The 19,813-nt window shown below is 31.7% G+C and overlaps 1 protein-coding gene across 1 annotated transcript in view; it reads left to right on the top strand.

The window, feature by feature from the left end:
• Window positions 1-14,312, top strand: part of LOC103577309 (two pore calcium channel protein 1) — a 119,197-nt gene extending 104,885 nt beyond the window's left edge. Inside the window, exon 12 of the mRNA XM_053741896.1 lies at window positions 13,426-14,312. Within this exon, the coding sequence (XP_053597871.1) occupies window positions 13,426-13,455 (30 nt within the window). The 3' untranslated portion in view covers window positions 13,456-14,312. The remainder of the gene's footprint in view (window positions 1-13,425) is intronic.
• The last annotated feature ends 5,501 nt before the right edge of the window (window positions 14,313-19,813 follow it).

The following is a 19,813-nucleotide window of genomic DNA, read 5'->3' as shown; positions in this document are numbered from 1 at the left end:
AAAATACTTGTGTAAAAAGAATAGTACTTTTTCCGAATAATTTTAACTTTCTTTAACCAAAAAAATGTAATATTGCTACAAATAATGTATTTTGCTCCAAAAAAATATATTTTACTTTGAGAAATATAAACTCTTGAAACAAGTGGAAATTTTTTGATTCAAGGGTAAAAATATGTTGACGTGAGAAAATCAATTTTGATTCAAGATAAGAATTTGAAGATAATTATTTACTTGGGGTAAGTAAATTTTTATTTTCCGAATCGATCAAAAAAAATTTCTTAAACAAAAATATTTTCCTTGATTCAAGTTTACATTTTTTTCTGTGTAAAAGCATGTGAAACTTGATTTTTTTCTTTTTATTCAATAAAACTCAGCCCCATATTTACGTATCTTATTGGTTAAAAGTTTTATTTAAAGAGAATTTTATGCTCTTTGAAAAAGTATGTATGTGCTTTACTGAAAGGCGTCAACTACAGTCCACGTGGAAGCCTTGAAAGTCTAATTTCCTAAGAAATTGGTGGTTATTTGTTGTTAACTTGTAAACGTTCAACTTTCAGGAAAAAAAGTGTGGGACATTTTTGGTAGGAAATTTAGTCTTCTACAAAAAGTTTCTCTAGGTGAAATCTCTTAAATCAATAGTTAAAGAGTTATATAAACTTTAAGTAATTAAAATTCCCTGATTAAACAAAACGATTTGTGAGGATTAAAAACAATAAAGATTAAATCATCATTAATCATCTTTAATCGTCATAATCGTCATGGATTTTCAGATTTAATCGTCCTAGATCGTTAAAAAACGATTTATGATTTTACGATTAAAAACGATTAATGACGATTAAAATTTCAAATTGTCATGAATCGTCTTCAATCTTAATTCGAAACCAAAAATTGCAACATTATTTTACGGATAAAAAACGATTCATGACGATTAAAAATTTCGAATCGTCTTTAATCGTAAAATAATATTGCAATTTCTGTTTCCGAATTAAGATTAAAGACGATTTCAAACGATTAAAATTAAATCGCTTTTAATCATATGTAATTATCAATTGACGATTTTAAACGATTAAAAATTTCATCGGTTTTAATCCTCTTGAATCGTCATTCATTATTAAATGCCCAGTAAACACATTGACGTAAACTTGACGTCAGAGTGACGTTACGCCAGGTCATCATTTACGTAAGATATAAATAATGAATGAGTCAGGTGTGACTTATTATTTCACACTTTTTTACGTAAGATTATGATGTAAAACTAATGACGTATTTTTTATTCGTTATAAAATTTATATTTTTTGCATCTGCTTATTCTAAATAATTTTAATTTAATTATAAAGTCTTTCAGCTCTAGTACTTTTTTAGTGCGGCTGCCGGCCACCAGGCGGCGCCACATTTTTTGGAAAAAAGGGGGGGGGCACCCTTGGAGAATGGCCTTAATATTTTATATAAAATGATTTATTTGCTTAATATTCTTTTGTTTTATGTTAATTATTTATCAAAAATAATTTTGTTAAATAAATAACATCCCATGCAAACTCAAATTATTATGTTATAATTTTATAGTTATTAATTTGCTCTTTCACTCCTTGATGTGTTACGTTAGATTTTTAATAAAAAGCAGGCTTTGAGCCCTGACTATAATATGACAACGGTGTAAAGGATGTGAAATTATGAGCGAGAAACTCGACCTACTTTAAAATCAGACTTATAAAATACATTAGGTCCTAGTGTTTCGACCAATAGACCGGGGACAAGAAATCTTAATGAAGGAATATGTGAATTAAAACATGAATTTAAGATATAAACGAATGCTTATATTGTTACAAAAATTTCGATTAAAAATAAAGAAAATGTCAATATTGAAGTCAAGGTTACAATAGAAAATTATTCAGAATCTAGTTTGCTAACTCTTAATAACTGAAGCTTAACTACGTAAATCATTACTTCTTTTAATTTAATTATTTTAAACGTGACTAACTAGATGGCTTATATGAGCGTCACTCCAGCCTACACTAGTTGAATCGACTTTAGAGAAACTTTTCTTAGGAATAAATTACAAAATTATATATAAAACAAAAAAAAAAGTAGGCATTAAACTTTGATTGACTTACTTCGTACTAATGATTAATTTTCGATGTTATTTTTTTTTATTGTTTTGTTTTAGGGGTGAGTTGATTGACGTTCTGATTTCTTATAAGTTAGGTGGATACCAGCCCACTCTGTACTGTTAATTACTTAATGGCAGCTAACAGCCTACACGGAAAAAAATTCTAGTTAAATTTACGATGCTAACATCGTAAGTTGTCCTATTGATTATTGTAGTGGTGGACTAGACTTTTAAAATCGTAATTTTTACGATGTAGCGTTGGAAATTTCATTAAAGAAATTATACTTTAGACAAATAATACGAAGACTTAAGCTCTTTAATATAAAGTACGATGTGAACATCGTAAGATTTGAAGAGAAATCTTAAATAAAAGAATACTAATAACTGTTCGGCAGTTGGATTCGAACCCGAGTCCTTTCGAGTGCGAAATGTCCGACGTCGTGGACCATTTGGCCACAGAAGGGCCTACAGCTTGGAGCATTAATGCCTGGTCTTTAGATCTAATCTAAAAGATATTCTACTGATTAGGCATTTATGCACCAAGCTGTACACTTAAAGTTGTTTTTAAGATCCATATAATCGATTTGAAAAAACAGTCATAAGTCACGAGAGCACCTCTTGCGGAAGACGCAGTTACTATTTAAAAATCACGATGTAACATCGTACTTTTTATAGCTTCCATCGTATTATAACAAAGGCAGCACTTTAATATTTATTTTATTAAGAGTAGATAAAAATATTAAATATACGAATAAATATAGTTTTTTAAAGTGTAATTTTTATTTCCTTTTCTTACGATGTTAAATTGTAATTTTTGAAGTAATTTTTAGTCTTAAAAGTCTTTGTTAAAATGACGATGTTCAATAGTAAAAAATATAACCCACATAGTAAATTTTGAAATAATACATTTGAAAAGTGAGGTTATTAAAAGTCTAGTCGACGATTACGATGTTATCATCATAAATTTTGGTACAATTTTTTTTCCGTGTACTCTGTATTATTTTTCTGCTTGATGGTGGCTAACAGCCTACTCTGTATGGAAGTGGATAACTTGGATAGTAGGAATAATGGGTACATGTTCAATAGTTCGAGACTCACGACACAACTGACTATTTTTGGGGCAGTTCGTTAGACCTTCGGAAAAATGGGTGGTTTCTCAAGTTTCTGTAGTTGGGAGAAATTCTCTTCCCATGATCTTCCACCTCTACCCAAAGTTTTCCACTTCTTTCGGAAAACCATTGTTTCGGAGCCGCACTATCACTTCCACATTGATTTCCCGTTTCCCTCTCTTTCGGTTCTTTACAACTCACCCCTCTTTTTCATTAATAATATATGTGATAATATCAATGTTAATAATAATGATAATAATAAAAGTAATTGATATTATTATTTTCATAAATCTCAATAAATAGTTCGATTTATTTTTCCTTAAATTATTGTGAAATGAAATTTTCTATTTCTATTTTGTTTAAGTTTTATTCTAAAATTTTATTTTTTTTAATTCTAATATTTAAGTATATCATTTTATTCAATTTAAGTTCTAATAGTTCAATCGTTTATTACCGGCTGAGGCAGACGTTCGGCACGCACGTGGCTCGGGCAGTCACCAAAGTTAAGTAGTATCGAGCAGGATTACTACTAGGCTGGGTGACCGTTTACCCACACGTCGGGTTCGAACGAAGGTCTCTGATCGTTAGGCGCGGGATGAAGATCCAATGATCGCTAAAATGGGAGTGTTATCGATCACTGGAGCTTCACTCAAATCTAATACTGACAAAACAAGAGTCCACACTAGACTGTTTCAAATTAGGGGACTATTTTTTTTTTTTGATGAACATTGAAAAATCGAAAAGGTACCTTAAAATATAGTGACAGTTAAAATTTGAGCTCTTAATATTGATTTTTAGAGGTGGCTATTGATAATTTTCGGTTTTTCATTTAGTAACATGGTAAAAAATACATAACTTCTGAAAAAATCAAGATACAAAATATCTCTACTTGAAACTTTTGTAGCAAGTTTACATAATGATGATGATTTTTGCATAAAGTCAACCATTTACAAGATATCCGACGTCAAAGTTTGATAAAACTCGAAGAACTTGTTTTTGCTCGTTCTGAATTTTATACCATGTCAACTAATGAGAATTCAGAAGTTCTCGATATAGTTTTTTGTAGAAAATTGAATACTCTACAAAAAAAGTCTCTTATTATTTCTTGATAAATCCATCTGTTCAAAAGTTATTGGAGCTTGAAGTCAAATTAGAGTAAATTTCGAGATCTGTTTACTTTTCCGGCGAAACTATTGGACTAATCATAAAATGTCATGGAATCTTTTTTGTAGACAATTTTATTTTCTACAAATTATATTTGATAAATTTTTTTGAAATTCTGCATTATTTCTTAGTTATTTACATTTTAACGCCAAGCTCCTAAAAAAATAGTGTTCTGATTGATTTTAAGAGCTTGGCATGAAAATAAAAGTAACTAGAAAACAATGCAGAATATAAAGATAAGTCCAATAGTTTCGCCGGAAGAGTAAAAAGATTTCGAAATTTACTCTAACTTGACTTTGAGCTCCAATAACTTTTAAACAGATAAATTTATCAAAAAATGATAAGGGACTTTTTTTGTAGAGCGTTAAATTCCCTACAGAAATCTATGCTGGGATGATTTGTACAATGGAACATTGCCGAGGTAACAAATTCCAAACTAAAAACAAGTTTGATGACATTATATGATGATCAAAAGAGACCATAAAGAGGAGAAGTTTGTAAGATTTTAGACACATTTTAGTACAGTACATTTTGATTTATCTGGAATAAAATAACATAGAATTTAATTTTTTAACTTTTCAACGCTGATATCTTTTGAAATAATTAACCGATTTTGGCGTTTGAGGTGGCGATAGGCGCGTTTTAGTAGATTCTAGAGCTGATTAGAGTTTAAAAGCCATCGATTCAGCCATCTTTAAGATATTTGGGAAAAACCGTTTTTACCATTTCTTTCACCAACTATATCTCTCGAACAAATGAACCGATTGAGATGGTTGAAGCGGCATTGGTCGCGTTTTATTGAGTTCTAGAGCTGATTAGATTTTGGCGTCGATCGTTCAATTCGTTTCTGAGAAATCAATAAAAAACCTAAAAAAAAAATCTGGGCGTCGGTTGACCCTACGGGCCAGCCCCAAAACTTCCCGCTGTTTTCGACCTCAAAGAGCTCGAAAACATTAGTGTAGATATATTTTCGAGCTCTTCGAGCTTCTTTCTCCCGCGATAACTCTCGAACGAATTATCCGATTTTGATGTTCGAGGTGACAATCGACGCGTTTTATTGAGTATTAGAACTGATTAGATTTTGAAGTCGATCGTATAAGTCGTTTTTGAGAAATCAATAAAAAACTAAAAAAAAATTTTTTTTTTTTCGTAATTCGCAAATATTTTCGAGTCTATTCGATCAAATAATCTGAAATTTTAGGAAAGTTGATGGCCAACAAGCTCTTTCGATTGCCACCTCAACCATCCAAATCGATTCATTAGTTCAAAAGTTACAAAGAGTTTACATACACACACACACACACACACACACACACACGCACACACACACACACACACACACACACACACACACACACACACACACACACACACACACACACACACACACACACACACACACACACACACACACACACACACACACACACACACACACACACACACACACACACACACACACAAACACACACACACACACACACACACACACACACGCGCGCGCGCGCGCGCGCGTACAGACACTCGGACGACATTCTGAAAATATTCAGAATAGCTTTCGAGGACCTCGAAACGTCGACATCTGATGAAAACTCGATTTTAAAAAATCGGGGTGAAAACAATAACTTCCCGAAATTTTTGAAAATCGTCGATTTGTAACAGGGTAAATTTAATGAACATAAATAATTAAATAATTTGAATTTGAATTTCGTTTCCCACTGATAACCGGCCAATGACCTCGTAAGTTGCGAGTTAGTGATGCGACTAGTCACCGGGTGTCGCATGGATCACTAAGGCCAGTCCTTTCGTCATTTCCTTAGGTTAAAAATAGTGGGAATAGGTTTCCGGGGAAGTGAACCGAAAGTGAGATGATACAAGGGACTGCGGAACGTGAAATCGAGAGAGTTGTTCAGACGACAACAATAGCCGGACGTGAATTAATACTCAGGTAAATATATGAGTCCGTTCACGCTTCACGTGGAACGAGGCGATCATTAATTAATAAAATTCAACTGTCTAATTAATTATCAGGCATTTGGGCGGATAATTACCGTAATTAATAATTAACTATAAAATATTAATGCGTACTGTTCCTTGACAGATTCCAATAAAACAACCTCACGAGATAAGGGCACGAGAAAGAGAACGAGATCGGAACAATTGTTGTAACCAGGAGAGATAGCCAGACATCAGTAAAGTCTTCCGAGGGCAACTGCTGCAACCTTCCTCAAGTTAAAATTTATAATTAATTAAGGCCTCTAACTTAATTATTAGAGGGCCGAATTAATTATAAATAAATTACTTAACATCTTTCCGCTGGTTCGGTAAAATCATATTAATAGCTCAAGGCCTGTCGGCCGGTTCAACCACGCGTCTCGAATTTTCCGTCGAATCTCTTGCCACGAATAACCGCCATTTTTTGTGCACTCTAAATTTATTCTATTCGAGGCCTCTCGGTTGGAATAAAATAAATTTCGGCGTGAATCGTTCAATAAATAAATTAAATTTAAATTCAGTATTATTTACAAAAGTGTCCCAGGCCTATCGGCCGCTTTAGATAATTTGTCCGTGTCTTAAAATCGTAATTTCAGGCCCCCGTGACGCCAAATCACTGGTCGAATTTTCTAGTCAATTTCTAAACGTAATTCTAGTCGTTCTGTGATAATAAAATAATTTTTATAATTATAAAATAAGATTTCTAAATAAATAAATTAGAGTTGTTAAAAGACGCTAGAAAATTACAGTAAATGGTTATTGAGAAAATTGAAAGAAACGGATTATTTTGTCATGAGTAAAATCGAGTGAATATATTTTGTGATAAAGGTAATAGGGAAATTTATCAGTGAGAAATGAATCAATTAATAATTAAATTGAAACCAAAATTAATTAATTAATAAATATAAAGTGAATTAAATAAATCAGTGGAAATTGATAAGAATTTAATAATTGGGAAAATTTATGTTGGAAATTTTATTAGTGAAATTTTATACTGGAAATATAGAGTTCTAATATTTGGATAAAAGTTAGTGATTTCATTGAGTTTAAAGTCGAGTCAAGTAATTTTAAGTAAAAATTAACTGTGTCTGTAATAAGTCCGGTGGACAATAGTAGTTTTAAATAATTATACATCCAGGGGATGATTTTAAAGTAATATTAAGGTTTACCGCCCAGGGGATGAGATGATTATTGTGGGTGTGGAACCGTCCGGGAGACGAGATAAAATTTAGTGTGTCATAAGGATACGTTCAGCGAACGCAATTACTTTGTCATTAGTATTAGTTTGTCGTAAGAATAATTATTGTCATAAAAGTCAAATAAATAAAAGCAAGATGCTTAATCTAAATAAAATTTCGATTAACATTATCTCAGCCTATTTTACAGTTCCTCACCTCTCTCACAAAATATTGCAAACGACCCTGAGTAATTAACTTAATTAATTTAACATAAAATCCTACAACATCCAGTTCTGGAAGGCCGAGTCTCTCTTCCAGTAGCGCCCTATTATTTCAACTAACGGGTTGTCTCGCGTACAATACACTGATATAATCTTACTGCACACTTATGATCCCAAATCCAAGGCGAGGTGTTCAGGCTTCCATCCTTCCTGCTCGAACTGACCCAATCCTCCATAACGGCATGAACTTCCAATGCACTTGATACAATATTTACCATAAGCTAGCTAAATAAGGGCTCTCCCAACGACCAAGACTCGTCTAGCTCACGTATCCAAGTTGACAATGATACGGCCGATGTTTCCGTGATATTTTGTAAGTTGCACCGCAACCCAAATATGGCGTCTCCAGGTAGTGACAGAGATTGCGGCCTACCAGGCCTGATGGAATGGATAGTCCTTCCAGGATAGTATCTGGCCGACGAAAGAGGAAGAGGCCGAGTGTTCCTAATTTTTATACACTGGTGAAATGCCCTATATAGTTTGGACGCGCTCTTAGAGCCTTTCTCAAGATCTTGACTTAAGTAGTCGACATGAACTGGATACGAACTACTGTAAATTCTGAAGCCAAGTGCGCAGTCGTACTATGACTAACGAGGCAAATTTAAATAATACAATAAAAAATGAAATTTGAATTTCCCGGTTACACTGTTCTCCTCCGTTGTTGGACCTTGTCCCTACAATCTGTGTTCCACCATGTGACTGGTGGAGGTGCTAATCTTTGACTTATATGGATATGTTTCTTTTTATTGTCCGGCTCATTGGACTGTTTACCTCCGTGACGTACTATTTTTAGAAATTTATCGTACTCTTCAACGTCGTAATTGGTAAATTCGCTTATATTTTCTTCAATATGTTTGCTAAATTTTTAGTCATCCATAACGTATGTTGATAATTTATCTTTTCTTGGAGTTTTAACGAAGTTTGGGGTCTCAAGTTTTGTAATTAAGGGTAGGTGATCGCTTCCCATGTTATCCTCGTGAACATACCACCTAATACTAGATGCCAGATTGCATGACGGCAGTGTGATATCCGGGACGCTATTTTTGTTCATCTCCCTTGAAATTCTCGTTACAGTTCCGTCATTGATAATTATTAGCTTTGACTCTTACAATGCTTCTTCCAAATACTTGCCTTGCTGATTCGTTATACGACTTCCCCACACCTGACTCTGTGCATTTAGATCCCCATAGATTATGACGTTTTCTAATTGCTCCAATTAATTGATAGTGTCTTTCCATCACTCAACACTGAGGGATGATCCACTGTCCGGTGGTCTGTATATATTTACTATATGATAGTTTTGACTAGTAGTTTCTATTCTGAATATAATGTTTTCTATTTTGTTGTTTAGCTTTTAATATTCTCTACTTATTGGTATTCGATGTCATTGCGGATGATACACATTATTCCTCCACCAACTGTATTTGTAATTCGGTCTTTCCTTATAATGTTGAACCCAGGTAGATGTAGTTTGTGGGTATCTTTTAGCCATTTTTCTTCCAGTAGTAAAATGTCTATGCCTTCTACCTTAAGAAAAGAAGGAACAGACTGCCATCTCTGCCAGAGGCTCCTGGTATTCCACTGGCAGATTTTCATGGATTTTATGGTTATATTATGCTCGGGTCCTCGTTATTGAGGTTCTTCGCCTCTTTAAACGCCGCATAGATCATCTGCGAGTGTTTCTCTAGTTCTGTTATTGTCGCTATTTTTTCCATTACTCTTTTTTCGAAGTTCTCCATTTACTTTTTGATAGCAGTTTCCACCAATTGTTGTATATACTCGTCACTGACAACAATTGTTTCAGTACCCTGATCAAGCATTATGCAGTCCTCATCTTCCGTACCAAGATATTGTTCATTAGTTAATGTAATGTTACCTAGCGAGTCATCACTCTGCTGGTGTGGCCGGTAATCATTCCAAATAGATCCTTCTAAATTGCCCTGGTCTGATAAACCTGGAGACAACATTTCGTATCCTGTAAAACATTGTTCACTTGGTGTCCTTGCATTAGCAGCAGTTAACTTTGCTCTGGCTTCTTTCTTGGTGATTTTGAATTCCAGGCTGATTTTGATTATGTCCTGATTGAATTTCCATTGAGGACAGTCTTTGGACAAAGCTTTAGGTTTTCCTCCATAATTGTGGCACCGAGCAAAAATCTTCTCGCACGACTCTTTTGTGTGCTCTATAGTGCCACACTTCTGGCACTTCTGAAATTTACTCAGACAGTTCTTTTTTTGGTGCCCATAACTTCAACAATTTTAACATATCATTGACCTGGGGATATATTCCGTCACTTGCCTTGTTATTCCGTAGATACTAGCCTTCTCCTGTATATTTTTGCTGGAAAAGTATATTTTAATTACGCTCGTGTTTTCAAGGAAAGATGCCCCATTAGCATTGACTCTTCTCTTAAGTCTCTGTACCTTGGCGACTTCTACGTCTTTATTATCTAGAAATTGAATTACACTCATTATTTCTTCCTCAGCAAATGAGGGTTCAACCCCTTTAATCACACCAATACTGTAATAGCTTTCAATTGGCCTCTAAGCAACCCAATCATTACATACCTTAGCCTTAATATCATCCATGAACGAGTTCGCTGATTCATAATCTTTGAATGTTAACTTATACCTTTCCTTACCTTGCGGTTTTAATTCTACGAGAAACTGCAGGTAGTCTCGAATCTTTTTCCCAAACATCATTAGACTATATTTGCCAAGATTTTTTCCCTCACTCTTCCGTGACAAAAATTACAAACGGACCCGCCCGATGAAAAAAAATTTCATATAACTGTATACAGTTATATATGAATTATATACGATTGTATATAATTGTATGTAATTATATATAATTATATACAATTATATACAATCGTATATAATTCTATATAAAAATGCAAAAAAGAATAATAAAATTATATACAAATGTATATATTTGTATACAATTATATATGTCACGTAACGATTCAAATTATTTAATTTTTATTTAGTTATAAGTTGAATATTTTAATTTGATATTTGAATTTGAGTCGTTACGCGGGCATTCCGCCATTTCGCCGATGGAGACAGCGGTTCGTGCACGGTGCTAGCGCATGCGCGCTGAGTATGAGAGAGCACATGTGTAAATAGATTTTAATTTATGATTTAAAAATACAAATAATTGATTTTTGTTAAATTTAAGTTTTTGTTTATGATTTTGGAATAGTTGGGATGCATAATCTGGCGTGACATTATGCCCCAACAATTGTCTATTGTATTATTTTATTTAAACTTGTCATCCGACTAAGGATGTCAGTTTAGTTGAAAATATTGACCGCCGGGTAACGGTAAATCGATACCTCGGCTATAGTTCCAACGTCAATTTGATAAATTTAAAATAATTATTATTTCAGTTACCGGATAAAATAAAAATAGGAATAAGTTATAAATAAATAGTTCATATATTTAATTAATTAATCATGTGTCATTCAGGTATGGAAGGATTATTTTTATATTTTATATTTTAATTTAAAACTAGGCCCAGGGCTGACAAAAATAATTATAGTAATTAAGGGCGACGGTGGTGCATTGTGCATAGACGCTAAATTTGTTTAAATTGTAAAACCGTGCATTAATTATTCAGTTTGGAAAACAATAAAGATAATTATTTAAGTCCATCGGGTGATTTTGTTCCGTATTGGTGAATCCATCATATTTTTTATCATTGGAGATCATAAATTTTGAGTAAGTACTTTGAATTTCTTTCACGGCATATTTTCTCACGTGATAACCTCCCCCGGTAGTTGTTGGTCGCCGCAGCAAGGGAAATTAATTTATTAATACTTGATACTGGATGATATATGATTTGCATTGTTTATAATTTTCGTTAATTATTATTATTATTTATTATTGTTGGGTATATTCTGATATTTTTGCGCATATATATGTATATATGAGTTGAGTGCAGCGTGGGGAAGCGTCGCCGGTATACCTATATCTACATCTATAGTATATAAATCTATAGAGCGCATACAGTATTTGAGTAGATTCCTCAAGTATTGATGTCATCACTCGGGTGAAAAATTCCCGAATTATTATAATTATTATTTTTATTTAAAATATGTATACGATATTATCAATTATTATTTGGTGTTACTAAAGTAACTAAGTGATTTGTTTTTGATTTGTTTATTTATGCGTACCCCAGCGGTCAAAAATTATTATTGAAACTTTTATTCTAAAATTATTATTTAAATTTTTATTTTAAAAATTATAAACTAGTTTAATGCAGAAAAATTTATTATTCTGAGTGTGAGTGAAGAAAAATCCCGTATCTTTCTCCCTCTCAAACGTGTTGAGAGATAAAAATAAAGTAAACAGATTGTTATTATTTATTAATTAGATACATTCAAGTGAAATAATTGTTTCTTGTATTTGATATTAATAATTTATATCATCAATTAAATTATATTTATTTTGTTTTGGCTATTCAGTTTATATAATTTATTGTAATATTGCGGTATTAATTTCTTTTTTTGACAATTAGCAGGTATTATTTTTGTTATTAACTTTGACCAAATTAAATAGTGTGTAAAATATTATTAAACTTTACATTGTTATATAAATTAAAACTCGGAAACCAACAGCTGTCGGGGAAAATTTAATATTTATTTTCCCTGGATCTTTTCCTACTGCTTAATTTCATCTTTCTGATATTATTTATTATTTGTATGTAATTATTTATTATATATATTTACTATTTTCCTTTTTCATTATTTAATTTATTTCTCTCGAGTATTTCCCGCTTTGTCACGAGGCAGTTGCTCGGATTTTCCCTCGTAAATTTTCCCCCTGAATAAAGTTTTGTCCGTTTTAAATAAACGGTCTGGCGCCTGCGTGCACTAACCCAGCCTGAGGAGCTGGTCCAGACACGACAAATATTTATTATTTATAATTTAATCATTGTTTAAAATTTTATTATTTTATTTTAATTCGATCTCGATATTTATTGTCATTTAATATCGTTTATTATTATTTATTATTATTATCACGCATGGGCGACCTCATACGCTATATTGGGCTATTTCGCGTCTCCGTCGCGAAATTTCAGCATAGTATACGTTATAATAAAATTGTATATGATTATATATAATCTATAAAAATACAGTATATGATTATATACAAATTATATACAAATAAGATATAATTATGTACGATTATATACAAATTGATCGGGCCATTTTTTCTATCTAATTGTATAAAATCTTTTTACATCGGGCGGGTCTTCTGCTCTGAATTTGTTTCTGCTGCCAACTTGTTGTTTTCTGGGTGACTGATTCACTCCATTACTCTCCGATAGCTTTTTTTGTACAGGGGTCGACTTAGATGGTGATATCAGCTCTAACTTCCTTTTGCGATTCTCCTTACCGTGGTCCAAAGGTTTTCCATTTATGCCCCTGTTTGGATCATCCATTTTAATTACTGTTTACTCCGTATCTTTCTGTAATAATTAAAATTGAGCTAGCTTACTGTGTCTGCTGCTTACCTAATTATTGCACTGCTGTTAATGTTGTTTTGGTAAATTAATGATTTTTTTTTGTTTTTATTATATAGTTAAACAAATTACTAAGCGAAGGAGTTTAATGAAGGAGGTTGTGGATAAAAGGATATGCGTTAGATGTGCTGCAAGGCCTAGGCCCGCCACGTGCTCCGATGCTGAGACTTTGCGAATTTTCCTTTAACTGCTTTTTATCCTTTTTACTATGATTTGTATAAATTTACTTAGTAGATCTTGACTATTAATAACCCTATTCAAAAATTCCCATATAATCCACTCAAATGCGACAAAAACAGCATGGAAACCAATACAGTCTATACGATTCTATGCGGTTTTTGTCGCATTTGAGTGAATTCTATGGAAATTTTTGAATAGGGAAAATCTTTATAGATATGTATATATATTACTTTGCTAATGTTGTTTAAAATCGTAGAACTATTAATATGTATTCCCTGGTTAAAAATACTGATTGAAAAGAATTGAGAAGCGGTCACTCTATGCAAACTGTATATCTATATATAAAAACAAAAGAATTGAAATTATTGGAAAGAATTCGAATTTCATCATTTTTAATTCTTTTCAATCAATGTTTTTAAACCAGGGATTCGACTATTTTATAGATTATCCGTTGGTTATGTCTCAAGGACAATTATGTTATAAGATAAATCTATGTTAAAACGTTTGTATGCAGAATATTTCTATTGCAGGACATCTCTATGTAGGACATATCTATGCAAGATATCTCTATATAGAACGTTTATGTTGCAGGGCATCTATATGCAAGATATCCCTATACAGGATATCTCTATAGAGGATATCTCTATATGGCAGATTTATATGCTAGACAAATACATTTCTAATTATATTTTTCCATAATAAAATAACTTTAACGCATTTATCTCAGTTTAAAAAAATAGTAAATAGTGAAATATTTTTTTTTTATTGAGGCTTAAATTTATAAAATCGATAATATTAATGATGAAAATTTGAATCAAGAAGCGTGTATCTTTTTGAAAGAAGAAAAAAAACCTGAAAACGGTTCTCTCTTAAACTGAATAAAAAAAAAATGTTACTGATTTTTCCAGTAGTTACAAAATTTATTGTGTTATGTCCTGGGAGGTTACTAGGATCGGAGCTGACGCCACCTCCTGGATAGTGGGCAGTTCGTGGTCACGCGGGACTAATTTTGAATTTGAAAACAGTGGATAAATTTATTGTTGACTACGATGATGATGATTATGATTATTATTTAATGAAATAATTAAGTTATAGATAAGGATAGATGTAATTAATAAAATAACTTTTATCTGAAGACTAAATTTTATTATAAAGTATGGATGAAACTTGATAAGTAATAACAGTTGTATTCGTCAAAAGTTCTCGGAGAGAAGTCAAATTACATTAGACGGCAGAGAGATGTCTGACCTCCACTCTCCAACTTCTCCCCACTACTCACATGTTCACGCTCAGCTCATACAATATATATTAGTTCTTTATCAAATAGACTTATACATTTATACTTTCTACTAATACAAATTTGAGATATAACCTTATACATTTACGTTCTTTACTTTATCCATTCTACGTCTTCTTATTACTTATATTATTTATATTTTATTTTCCTGTACTTGGATACAATCTTCCAGTTAGATATTCTAGACTATCAGAGGTGTGTTCTTCTATAATTATTCTATATTTAGTTATTCGTTACAGTTGACATTATCATCTATCGTGAAACATCATTATAATTATTCTAATGCTATACTTCAATATTTCTATTAATTCATTTATTACACGAATCACTCTTTGTTTAATATAGAACTATATATTAACAATAATAGTTAAGTTCTTGTGATATGGATTTCATTTATAAGTAACATTTATTTATTATATATTTCCTTTTCTTATTTGTTTATAGAGTATGCATTTGTTTATAACCATATTTACTGTTAACTATAGAACAAAGGCCTACTCATGATTTTTATACGTGTGTTTTGTTTAGGTTTTAAGTATCGGGTGACAGAAAACGTTCCAAGACCACTCAAACTATATTTATATTTTTCTGAATAGAAAATAAAGATATGCTTATCCATTTGTTCAATTTTTTACAATCTGAATATATAATTTAATAAGTATATGCCACGACGATTTAGTATCTAAATTATTGACCAAATGTGTTGATCAAACGCAATAAGTATTAATATATAAATTTCAAATGAAATTTAAATGCGCCCCTATTTATGTATCTCAAGTTGGGTGCATAAGAGAGATCCGAACGAAAATGTAGCCAACGCTACAAATGCAAGAAAATTTAAAAGCAAAATTGATCAATATCAAAATATATACATTCCACAGCTTATATATTACACTAAATGAAGAACAAATCAAAATAAAAACTCTAAATTGATGACACTCACACTTCAATCGTAAAATGTGATAATTGAACAAAAATCCAGTTACCAACATGAAAAAAACAAATAGTATGAATAACAAACTCTTAAAAAGTATACCCTGATAACACGAGTTGATCGAGAAAAAGTTGGTCATTCATTAGTTTCCGACCAACTTGACGACAAGTTATCGACAACTTCAGCTTTTGCAACTTTTGGCTACAAGTTACCGCCAACTTTCTCAGAAAGTTGGCGGCAGTATGGAGCCGCAACTGGAATGCAAGTTTCTGAGGAAATTGAAAGTAAACTTACCGTCAACTTATGATCACAAACTTTTGCAAGCAACTTTTGCCACCAACTTTCTCAGAAAGTGATAGTCAACTTTTTGGATTTACAACTTTTGCCACCAACTTTCTCAGAAAATGTCCATCAACTATTGGAGGTACCAACTGTTGGCGATCAACTTGGTTCCAGTTGCGGCTGCAAGTTTCTAGTCAGTTTCTCGCCAACTTGGCTATCAGGGTATCTAAGCTAAATTTTTCAAAAAGAGACAATTCACATCACGTCGAACAAAAACTCAACCGTCGGTAAAGTAAATCTTTGTAGGTAACTGACTAACTAGGTAATCAAGTCTTAAGCTACCCTGATAACACGAGTTGATCGTGAAAAAGTTGGTCATTCATTAGTTTCCGACCAACTTGACGACAAGTTATCGACAACTTCAGCTTTTGCAACTTTTGGCTACAAGTTACCGCTAACTTTCTCAGAAAGTTGGTGCCAGTATGGAGCCTCAACTGGAATGCAAGTTTCTGAGGAAATTGAAAAGAAATTTACCGTCAACTTATGATTGCCAACTTTTGCAAGCAACTTTTGCCACCAACTTTCTCAGGAAGTGATCGTCAACTTTTTGGATTTACATTTTTTGCCACCAACTTTCTCAGAAAATGTCCATCAACTATTGGAGGTACCAACTGTTGGCGGTCAACTTGGTTCCAGTTGCGGCTGCAAGTTTCTCATCAGTTTCTCACCAACTTGGCTATCAGGGTATAATGGAAATTAAAAAATTTTTTTATATTTTCAAATTATTATAAAATGCTTAAATGTTATAAAGTAATTTATAATAAATTAGTCTAAAGAAAACCATGCAAAAAATTTTGCAAATACATAAATTTTTTAATTACATTTTTTATTAAATTCTTTTTTATTTCAGAAACCATACAATCATTTAAATTATCTTATAACTAATTATGTAATTATATTTTTATATAAAGAGTGAAAGTGAAAAATTCATATATTTGCAAAATTTTTTGCATGGTTTTCTTTAGACTAATTTATTATAAATTACTTTCTAACATTTAAGCATTTTATAAAAATTTAAAAATATAAAAAAATTTTTTAAATTCCATTATAGCTTAAGACTTGATTACCTAGTTAGTGAGTTACCTACAAAGATTTACTTTACCGACGGTTGAGTTTTTGTTCGTCGTGATGTGAATTGTCTCTTTTTTGAAAAATTTAGCTTAGATACTTTTAAAGAGTTTGTTATTCATACTATTTGTTTTTTTCATGTTGGTAACTGGATTTTTGTTCAATTATCACATTTCTCGATTAAAGTGTGAGCCCTGATAACACGAGTTGATCGAGAAAAAGTTGGTCATTCATTAGTTTCCGACCAACTTGACGACAAGTTATCGACAACTTCAGCTTTTGCAACTTTTGGCTACAAGTTACCGCCAACTTTCTCAGAAAGTTGGCGGCAGTATGGAGCCGCAACTGGAATGCAAGTTTCTGAGGAAATTAAAAGTAAACTTACCGTCAACTTATGATCACCAACTTTTGCAAGCAACTTTTGCCACCAACTTTCTCAGAAAATGTCCATCAACTATTGGAGGTACCAACTGTTGGCGATCAACTTGGTTCCAGTTGCGGCTGCAAGTTTCTCGTCAGTTTCTCGCTAACTTGGCTATCAGGGAGTGTCATATCAATTTAGAGTTTTTATTTTGATTTGTACTTCATTTAGTGTAATATATAAGCTGTGGAATGTATATATTTTGATATTGACCGATTTTGCTTTTTAATTTTCTTGCATTTGTCGCGTTGGCTACATTTTCGTTCGGATCTCTCTTAGGCACCCTCAAGTTCTCTAATCAATTAACAGGTGGAGGCACCTAAGGACATAACTGAAAGATTAGTAGCTTTGTATCAATTTACGGGTGTCATCTTTTTGTCCTAACAACCAGTTCTTTCGAGTCGAAAAGTATTTCGATTGAATATTATTTCCGGTATAGTTAAGAGTCAAATGATGTTAATAATGACTGTATTTATTTCTAGTGGATGTTTGAGACAGATTTGTATTTAGTCAGTTGCATTTAATGTTGTTTCCTTTAAATACAGATGGCTGATAGTAACAGTACGAGATGGTGACTTAGTAATGTAGAAAGATGTCAAATTATGAACAGTTGTACATCGAACTGATGTTATGTATTTGCATACAGTGATTAAGTCGGACATAAAATGTTACATGTGTATTTGTTGCTATCATGAAAAATAGTCACTAATCTATTAAAAAAACGATAATTTAATGCATTAGTATTTTATACTTTTTTTAAAATGAGTCAAATAAATTGCGAGCAGTTTGCTGATAATGCCAGTTGAATTTTTGTCTAGCCTTATTTAAGTTTACAATAATTTCGAGTCAGCGATTGTATGTTGCCAACATACTTGGTAGCATCGAAAGTTGTAGCAAGTGGAGGTTTATGCTCGTGCGATTTAGTGGTAGCAGTATATTATACCAAATTAACTTTATACTAGAGTATACAGCGGTACCAACTTTTTTAATTTTTATATCTCTGAAGGTAAGGTAGATCTCGAAAGGTAACTCTAACATTATACGCGGGTAGGGATCGGAATAAGAAAATTTAAATTCATATAAAATTTCTATTAAAACATTTATTAACAAAAATAAAGACATTAAAATTTACGACTATCATTAAAGATTGTTATTTTGATAACTGTATTTTATATTTTCTTAAAAATAGATAATTTAATTAACATATTTTTTAATAATTTAAAATATTTTATTGTCATAATATAATTTTTACTTTATTTGAAAAATTTAATTATTTACACATAAGTTACATAACAAAAAAATAATAGTTAATTGAAAAAAAGAAAATTATAAATTATAAAATAATTAATTTACTAATTATATCAATATTATTCAAATAAAATATTAGTCTTCACTTTCTATCCATAAATAATAAATAAATTATTTAAAGAAAAAAAAAAAGTTCGGCAACAAAATGCCCAACATTATCAAAAAAATTTACTTAAATCATTCCTTTAACGATACAAAAACATAAAATAAATTTCACAAAGTGTAACATTTTAATTTCTTAAATTATTCAATTTGGCGTGAAATACGCTAGAATTGAACACTCTCCAAAAAAAGTCTCTTATCGCTTTTTGATACATCCATTCTTTTAAAAGTTATTTAAGCTTGATGTCTAATTTATATTAAATTTTTAGATGTTTTAACTTTTCCGGCGAAACTATCAGACTTATTACAAAATATAATGAAACCTTCTTTGTAGACAATTTTATTCTCTAAGAACTATTTCTAATGAAGTTCTTCGGATTCCGCATTGTTTTCTACTTCTTTTTATTTTAATGTCAAGCACGTAAAAAAAGTCTTCTGTTCGATTTTAAAAGCTTGGCATAAAAACGAAAATAACTAGGAAACAATGCGGAATTCGAAAAAACTTTATTGGAAATAATTTGTAAGGCATAGAATTGTCTAAAAAAAATGTCCCGTGATATTTTGTGATAAATCTGATACTTTCGCCAAAAAAATGACAAAATTCTGAAAATTTAATTTAAATTCGACTTCACGCTCAAATAACTTTCGAATAATTGGATTTATAAAAAAAAAATGATAGATTACGTTTCTTGTAGAGCATTCAATTCTCAACAAAATTATGTCTGCAGATTTTTCCTACGGCGAATTGTTAGCTAGTAGGACTGCACATCTAAATCAGCATAACCGATTAAAAAA

This window comes from Microplitis demolitor, chromosome 9, assembly GCF_026212275.2.
Source record: "Microplitis demolitor isolate Queensland-Clemson2020A chromosome 9, iyMicDemo2.1a, whole genome shotgun sequence".
NCBI classification, from domain to species: Eukaryota; Metazoa; Arthropoda; class Insecta; order Hymenoptera; family Braconidae; genus Microplitis; species Microplitis demolitor.
The sequence above is the reverse complement of the archived record's forward strand: the minus strand, read 5'-3'. Positions and strand labels throughout refer to the sequence as shown.